The 9608-nt window shown below is 34.2% G+C and overlaps 1 protein-coding gene across 1 annotated transcript in view; it reads right to left on the bottom strand.

The window, feature by feature from the left end:
* LOC110034082 (conserved oligomeric Golgi complex subunit 5) overlaps window positions 1–6746 on the bottom strand; it is an 8874-nt gene extending 2128 nt beyond the window's left edge. Inside the window, exons 1-2 of the mRNA XM_020738336.1 lie at window positions 5568–6746; window positions 4899–5372 (exon numbers count right to left, since the gene is read on the bottom strand). Coding sequence (XP_020593995.1) covers window positions 4899–5372; window positions 5568–6641 — 1548 coding nt within the window. The 5' untranslated portion in view covers window positions 6642–6746. The remainder of the gene's footprint in view (window positions 1–4898; window positions 5373–5567) is intronic.
* Window positions 6747–9608: the final 2862 nt, after the last annotated feature.

The following is a 9608-nucleotide window of genomic DNA, read 5'->3' as shown; positions in this document are numbered from 1 at the left end:
TAATAATTTGATCACCCATAGTTACAATTGTGTCACTAAAGCTACTACTACTAAAATTATATTTCATGTATTCAGTTTTAGTTATACTTAAATGAAGGACTTTAGACTCCAATGTAGACCTCCATAATTCAAGTTTTTCCTGAGTCTTCTCTCTAGTCTTATTCACGAGAAGGATATCATCAACGAAGTGCATACACTAAGATACATCCTCCTACGAATGTCCAATAAGAGCATCCATAACTAAAGCAAAAGAATACGAGCTTAAAGTCGATCCCTGATGTAATCCAACTAAAATAGGAAAATATTTGGTCAATCCTCCTGTTCGAACACAAGCAACAATCGTAGCACACATATCTTTAATGACTTAAATATAAGTCATATCAACACCTATTTTCTCTATAACTATCCAAAGGATATCTCTTGGAAATTTTTCGTAAACTTTTTCTAAATCAATAAAAATCATATGTAGATCTTCCTTATTCTTTTTGAACTTCTCCATCAAACCTCTCAATAAATGTATAGCTTCCATAATAAACCTGCCCGACATAAATCCAAATTGATTATGAGAAATCTTTGTAATATGTCTTAACCTATGTTCAATTACTCTCTCCTATAATTTTAAAATATGACACATCAGCTTAATTCATCTATACTTTGAACACACTTGAACATCTCCTTCATTCTTAAAAATGGAGACAAAAATACTCTTCCTCCACTCCTTTTAGTTTTTAAAATAATATTAAAGAGTTTAATAAGCCAAGAAACTCTCAAATCTCCTATTATTTCCAGACTTCAATTGAGATATGATCGGGTCCTATAGACTTTCCACCCTTAGTTATTTTAAAGCCTCCTCAACTTTTTTTTTTATTAATGCGATGGTAAAAATCAAACATTTTATTACTATTAACGATATTAAAATCTCTAAGACCAATCATATTTCAGAAACTTCATTAGAAAATTTATCAAAATAACTCACCCACTTATGTTAAATATCTTTTTCTAAAAAAACTTTTTTTTTATTTTCATTTTTAATACATTTTACTTCAGTTAAATCTTTACTTTTCTTTTCTCTTTGTTTGACTAGTTTATACATATATTCTTCACTCTCATTAGTATCTAATATATTATAAAGATCACTAAAAATAGAATTTTTAGCGTCACAGATTGTTCTCTTAGATTCCCTATGGGTCATTTTATAATTTTCCTAGTTCTCCAAGCTTGTACATTGAAACTAATTTTTATTACAGAACTTATATTTTATCTTTTCTTGCACATTATTATTCCACCACCAACTATTTCTATTTATAAATTTTTTTTTTAATTCTCCAAGTACAACTTTTATTACTTGTTTAATAGTGTTTATTACTTTAGCCCACAAAGAATTTCCTTCTTCATGAACATCTCAAATCTTGAAATCTTGAAGTTCACTCATAAAAATAATTTTATCTATCTTTAAGGTGCCCCTATTTAATTCTACAATAATGATTACTAACATTATTTATTTTACAACTCTTCATCTTAAAATCTAGAACTAATAAGCGATGCTAAGTACTTCCTCACTTGAAATGACCTTACAAACTTTACATTGTCAACAATCCCTTATCCTCATAAGAAAATAATTAATACGTTTTATTAGATAATTCTTATAAGCAATAATATGCACATTTATTTTCTTCGATAAATTAGTAGCAATAACAAAACTATACACTAAAGTAAAATCAAATATGATTTTACCTTCTTTATTAATCATTTTAAAACCGTAGCCACCATGAATATTTCTAAAATCTTCTACCACTCTACTGACGTGTCCATTTAATCTCATCCAATAAAAATTCTTTCTTCAAGCGGTATCATTTGTATTAAGTCTTCTAGGTCATTACAGAATTTATCTTTAGAATTTATATCTGAGAACCTATTTCTAAACCTACTTGGGGAGCATAAACACTTATAATATTAAAAATCTTAGTAACAACAATAATCTTAAGGGCTATAATTCTATCTCAAATTCTATTAATTTTTAAAACATAACCTTTAAAACTCTTCATTATAATTACACCTACACCATTTCTAGTGCAACTCTTAGCTGAATACCAAAGTTTAAAACCTAAGTTATCAATCTCCTTAGTCTTTTCTTCAACCCATTTAGTTTCTTGAATATATAAAATATTTATCTATCTATGAAGCATAATATCAAATAATTTCATTAATTTACCTGTGAGAATGCCTATATTCCAAGATCCTATGATAATAATAGTTTCATGAACTAACTTCTTTACCAACATTCGTTCGTAATTTGGAAACACTAGCTTATTCGATACTACACCTAGGCAATCGTGTAGTTACCCTTACACAATTTTCACTGTATTCAAGTCGTACAGCTCGTCGCTTCTAGAGGACGCCCTAACATTTATACGATCATCAAAATGATTCATGTCATGATTTTTCGACAAATTTTACGCTGACTGCCGACTACCTAACGCAACCCTCCACTTTCACATCTGGGGCTTAGGACCTGGCAATGGCCGTGTCAAGTAAATACTATGTATGCACCTTTTCATGCACAAATTTTACTCATTTTGAAAGAGTGAAATACACATTTTCATGCATTTGATCAAAGCATCAAAATGTTATGTATGCAAATATAAAAGTTTAGGCGTGAGATAAATAAATACATACGAATTGTGTGTTATGTATGAAAATCTCCTTCGAAAATAATATAGTGCATTGTAGGCCTCCTCGAGATCCTCTTAAATATATAAGAATTATGTGGTTCACCGCAATCAATGTTAGTGAATCTAAAGCAATAAAATGCTAAAAATCAATGATATATGCATGATGAAAAAGGTTATGTGGTGCATAAATTTTTTGAGATTAAATAAGTTCGTTCCATTAAAAAAATTGATTAAAAGTCCAAACAATGTCAATAATTTTGGGTGACTGCTCTATTAGAACTTCAGCCTACATAAAAAAAAAACCCAGAGACAATTACCATCTAACTACTATAAGTGTAGAATACTAGAGCAATCTATAAATATTTGAAAAGAACATCAAACTATTAATAAATAGTTAGTTGATTTGAGGAATTAATAATTAGAAGATGTTTTTGTAAGGACATTTGTTACACATAATGAAAGGTAAATGATTATAATATAAGCTCTTCAACAATGAAGTGATGAAATGTCAATGAATTTTTTGTTGGTTAAAAAAAGAAGAAGGGCTACCAAAGCCATGAAATTTTATTGTATTATTAACCAACAACAAGAACCTAATCTGCTTGTGCAGCCTTATTTTTGGCATAAAAATTAATTTTCATTTTGAAGATGAGGAACTTTCAAGCCTCTAGCACTTGTTATTGTTGCTTCTGCAGGCAATGCTTATCAGGTTGTATATTTTTTTCTATTTCTAGAACCAAAGCTTCTGCAAGTAGGATAAGATGTTACTATCAGTCTGAAGAAATAGAGATATAAGATATAACTACCTACAAGTGGTCATAGGACCTTTTTTATTTTATTTTGGTCAAACCGCACTATTATTCTGAAGAAAAGATAGGGAGAATAATAGTTTAAATGAAATAAAAACGGCATACATTTACTAGAAATAAAGCCAGATTAGAACAAGTCATGTTTAAGAAAAAATAGTGCCACCTTGTAAGCTGAATGTCAATAAGGAAGATATATATTCCTTCAAAATTCCAAGGCTCGATAGAACATAATGGTCATGAAAAACAGTAAAGCTAGCCATTAACATTCCAATTACAACAAAATACATTCAAGCCCTCACTTTCTTCTAAATCATAAAAAATATTACCTATTGAGAACAGTTTGGCGCGAGACAAATGGTACAAACATATGTTTCTTTTAAAAAATTACCAAAAGATTGATCCTAAGAGTTTATATACAAAATGATCCTTCTTTAGGGGTTGTTCGCAAGTAGGATTTAGCGTCAACAGAGTTTAGTAAACCTGCAAATCGTAAATTCCTGAAGTCCACCTGACCATAGATTTAGTGAATCCAACTTTAACCAAAATGAAGGCAAAATTTTGGACCCTGAGTCAGAAAATTTATAAATCCACAAAACTCTGCATTTTAGCATTTGGTTAGATTTAGTCATTCCAAACACCCCTTTAATGAGACAATACGTTATATAAAATTTAAGTTTAACGAAAGGCAATATTGTGTCTATTCCAATGAATAAAACATTGAAGAAATGAATCTGACATTATCATCTATCAGTTTCATAGCAGACAACTCATAGGCTTTCACCGCTTAAAAAAAGAGGGCATTCACATACACAACAACAACAACAACAACAAAGCTTTAATCCCACTACGTGGGGTCGGCTACATGAATCCTTTTTTCTCCATTGCGTCCTATTTAGTGTCATATTTTCATTTAGTTCTAATAAATTTAGATCATTTTTTATACAATAAGCCCAAGCCTTCCTAGGTCAACCTCTACCTTTCTTAACATATGGCATTTACATACATACCATATAATTCTTATGTATTTACGTATCTAAAACTTAAACTTTCACGTTCACATACATAACAATCTAATATTTAATAACACATAAAAATATCACTACTACTAACTTTTTAAAAGTAAAGTACACATTTTCATGCATAGGTTCATGACACTAAAGTGTTATGATTGCAAATATCAAACTTTAGGTGTTGGATATGTAAATATAAATATATTGTGTAGTATGTATGTAAAATTCCCTCCCAGCACAATTACGTTTGGAATTATCAGACTTCTTGGTGAATATAAAAATGCGGGACATATCAAGTAAACTTATCATTCATGTACCAATAAACCTAGGGTGTTTAAAAAGATATTGCGCAAGATCGAGTTTTTAAGAAAGAAATCTTATTCAATGGTCTGGGTTCATAATATCACCTGGTATTCAGCTCTCTCCGCTACCAAAATTAGAACTTTGCCAATTTCATGCAGAACGAGAAGCATCAAGCGCCCACGTAGTTTGACGACCTCAATCTCCTCTTGTATTCTCAGTATGAGTCTCGAAATCTGTTCCTTCGATGGAATACTACCCCGGCTCGATACTGGAAATATACTATTAACGTAATCTGAAAGGCGGCCAAGGCAAAGAGCCAGAAAGGCCATCTGAAATATGTTAATGGCCGCAACCATTTGATCCTTCCCATCCAGTGTAACAGCAGGAAAGAACCCTTTTACATCTGTGTCACGCGAAATCCTTTCGAGAAGATTCTCAACCATAGTAAAAAGCTTCGGATACCCAGCGGTGAAAACTTCTTTGACAAAACTCGAAGTGTTAAAAGCTGATTTCATTTGGTTCGCAAAAGATTTAATAATTGCGTCCCAAACTCGATCCGTCAAAAGAGGATCGTCCTCCTGCAGAAGTTTACAATCTTAGCTACATTAAAGAAGATAGATTCACAATGATAAATCAAAAGAGATGACATCCTGAGTTGGATGACTGAAAAAAAGTTCATAATTTTGGTTCTTAAGAGCAGTAGAAATTTCAGATAAGCCTTTCGGTTTCAATGTAATTTGCAGAAATATCATAAAAAATAACATTAAACTAACCTGCCAAACTTCATGTAAGAACAAGACCTGCGTGAATGGAACCCTCTTCTTCGACAGCACGGTCTGCAATTGCCACACTGCCGTCACTACCTTATGCAAATCATCCATGCATCGACCCATCCTCTCCCAAAGAGCCTCTCCGGGCTTCTTCCCTCCCCCAATTTGCGGCATGCCGCTCCTGTGTACGCCTCCTGGCCCAGAAAACCCCCCGGTCGCTGAGATCGCCTTCATATCCAGCGCAGAACCAACGCTTTTCACCCCTGACGTCTTATATTTGCTAATTAATTGATCTACAGTCGATCTCAATTCCCCCAGATTATAAAACACTTGAAGGCCACACCATATATCATTCTGGTTATGCTCGTCCATGCCTCTTTCAACAGCTTTCATCGCCTGAGACCGCAGCTGGTTTCCGGTCTCCAAAAGCCAGCGGATCTCGTCCTCAACGACGGAGATGCCCGAGAGGCCGCGCTCTTCGTAAAGGAGCTCGATGTCGCGATGCATCTCAGCGGCCTTGGCGAGATCTAGGCGGTCGGCGGGTTGGGCCATGACATCTCGGAGCTTCTTCGAAAGGCGCAAGAGGCGAGAAGAGGAGTTAAGGAGATCTGCAGCAGCATGTAGATTCGAGAGCTGGACAGTGTGGGCGCGGACGAGATGGAGGGGCTCGGCGAGTTCCTGGCGAGCTTGGCGAAGTGAGGATTGAAGAGAGGAGACGGAGGAGCGTACAGAGGAGAGGGAGGTCTCCGCTTCGGAGAGGAAGGAGAGTTGAGAGAGGAGAGCGGGGTGGCGTGCGAGGACTTCAGCGCGGAGATCTTTTTGGAGGAGGCGGATGGCTTCTTGTAGGCTTTCAGCGCAAGAAGCGGCGGATCCGGAGCTTAGGGCTTGGGAAGAGAAGCGAGCTGAGTCGAAGTCGGGAGAGAGGAAGGCGGAGAAGATGGGGTCTGAGGCAAAGGTCTCTAGGATGGACGATGCGGTGGCGGAAGAAGAGCCTGAATTGGACGTATTAGGGTTTGCTTCCTTCATTGTGGCGAGCCTCTGGAGAGGAGAAGAAGGGAGGATTCGCGGGGAAGCCATCGCCGGCGACGAGCGCCCTGCGCTGCTTCAGATCTATAAACCTCCCCTCTCTTGATCTGTAAGTTTTTGGATTTCAGCATTTACTCATTAGCCCTCAATGACCTGTAGTGAGCTGAACCGGCTATGACGGGCTGGACCGTTGAACGACCGGTTCAGCAGATTTCCGTTTCACTCCTTGACATATTTACATTTGCATTTGCAAACTTATTAAGTTATATCAACCACTGAAATGGTTTTGTTTACCAGCTTAGGGAACAATCTGATAAAGTAGAGGAACACTTCATTACAATAATGGATGTGCTTGGAGATGTAAATAAAGAGGAAAAACATGTTTCACAACAACCTATAATATCAGACATTATTTCTAACCAACCAAATGTACAAGTTGAGCAAACAGAGCAAATTCAGCAAATATCATCTAATAAAAAAGATGAACAATTCATTACAATAATGGAGGAGGTTGAAGATGTAAATCAATAGAAAGAGCAACATGATTTAGGCCCACAAATTGTCGATGACTATCCTAATAAGGTATAAAATGTAATCTTCTCTTATTTATTCTCCAAACTCAAATATTAACATTATATATTAAGAGTTCTTGGTTTTATAGGTTCGTCCAACATCACAGGTAATCGATTTTTTTGCTAGAGAACAAATTTCATATTACATGTAGGAAACAATCGATCTATGTTGTAACAAATTCACTGACATGTTAGTACACTATCTTTATTTTGTGCTATGCATTAATTTCATATACATATATCACAATAATTATATATTTCAAATACAGAGGTGATCTTATAATTAGTATGAGATATGTTTCAATGAGTCGAAGTTATCCTGAAGATTTATTGACTAATAATTAGTTAGGAAATGAGCATGAATATTGTTTTGCTATGTTAATGAAATATAAGAGGTGCAAATCACCCCAATTGTATAGTTCTTACATATGAGTGTCTCCACTTCATTGGGTAAATATTAAACTTCATGTGATTTAGAGTACACTTAAACACATTCAGCATGATAATAGCTTATGTATGATATTATTTTTTTTATGCAGATGTACAGAGATAAAAAATTGACAATGTTTGTTGATCACATTAGAAAGTAAACTATTAAAAATATAGAGTTACTTTTAATACCAATAATTAATAATTAACATTGGACACTCCTAGCTAGGGAATTAAAGGAGCGCAAATGGAGACTGTATGAAGTGAGGCTGTAAACGAGCCGAGCCTGAGCGAGCTCAGGGTCGGCTTGTGTTCGGCTCGTGTTCGAAATCGCTCGGGAAGAGTGTATTTGTGTTCGACTAGAATAATATTTTTCGACTCGAGTTCGGCTCCAAAATGGAGGAATCAGGAGAGGAAAATGTCTCGAAAAAGGAAGAGGAAGAACAAACCCTAAGCTCTCACCGCCGAAACCCTTTCGCGATTTTGAGAGAAGGAGATGACTCGGAAGAGGAGGAGAGTAGTGAACACAAACCCTAAACCCTAAGCTTTCGCGGTCGAACACCTTTCGCGATTGAAAGGAAGGAGAAGAGTCAGAAGAGGTGAGGCAGCCGAACCCGAGATTTGCTATCGTGGCTTAGAAGTAACGAGGTAGGGTTTTTTTAATTTTATATTTATATATTATATTATATTAAATATATAACTTATATTACATAATTATATAATATTTATATAAGTAATATTTATTAAATATTTGTTATATATTACAATTAATAGGATTTAATTTTTTAAAATTTGATAATTTTTTTTTATTTGAAAAATTTTATTTAATTACAATTTATAATATGTAGTTTTATGAATATGTATTATATATGTGTATATTTATTTATTTTTTTCTTTTCGAGCCAATTCGAGCCGAACACGAGCGAACAAATGTTTGTTCGTGTTCGGCTCGTTTATATTTCGAGCTTACAAATTTGTTTATGTTCGGCTCATTAAGCTTAACGAACGAGCCGAACACGAGTTGTTCGCGAACAACGAGCCAAATTGACAGCCCTACTCCTCACCCAACAAAATGCATTTTGAGATCACCCACGACGTTGTAAGACCATTCATCATATCATTTCCTAATGAAACATTGTTTTATGCAATGCTCTATATTGTCATTAATTTAATTCTACATTTAAATATACAGATTAAACATTCTGTGAAGAATGTCGGGTGAGCATTCAACACTGATATGAAAAAAATAGCCAGCTGTAATGACCAAAGACATTTTGGAGCAAAACAATAGCTTTGATTGTGGTGTATTCATGTGTAAATATATGGAAATACTTGTAGAAAAAGATAGAGGTGAGTGGAGAGATAAATTAGGATTACATGATGTTACGCCATTATTTAGAGAAAAAATAAGATATGAATTATGTAAATTCTCGTTGTCTCAAATAGGGGTGTAAACGAACCGAACACGAACGAACAAAGCTTGTGTTCGTGTTCGGTTCGTTTAAAATTTAGTTTGTTTGAAATAAGCTCGTGTTCGTTTCTTAACGAACGAGCCGAACACGAGCTGATAGTATATTAATATATTATTATTATTATTTTATTATATATTATAATTTATAAAATTTAATGTTTTAAAATATAATAAATTTTTTATATATAATTATTTTATATTATTTTATATTTCAAACAATAACGATTCGAACACGAACGAACGCATCATTGTTCGTGTTTGGTTCGTTTAACTAACCGAACGAAAAAAATTTGTTCGCGTTTGTCTCGTTTACTTATCGAACGAATCGAACACGAACTCATTGACGAACCAAACACGAACTGTTCGCGAACAACGAGCTTTTTTGACAGCCCTTGTCTCAAACATAGTTGAGATTCTTTTAGATGTTTTTTTTCATCATAACAATGATCTATTTGTTGCAGTATCTTCATGGCCAGGTTAATGTTGATGCAATGTGGATGGTTTAATCTTCGATTATTTTGCTATATATATATATATATATATATA

The sequence above is a fragment of the Phalaenopsis equestris genome, unplaced genomic scaffold, assembly GCF_001263595.1.
Source record: "Phalaenopsis equestris unplaced genomic scaffold, ASM126359v1 Scaffold001343, whole genome shotgun sequence".
Classification (NCBI taxonomy): Eukaryota; Viridiplantae; Streptophyta; class Magnoliopsida; order Asparagales; family Orchidaceae; genus Phalaenopsis; species Phalaenopsis equestris.
The sequence above is the reverse complement of the archived record's forward strand: the minus strand, read 5'-3'. Positions and strand labels throughout refer to the sequence as shown.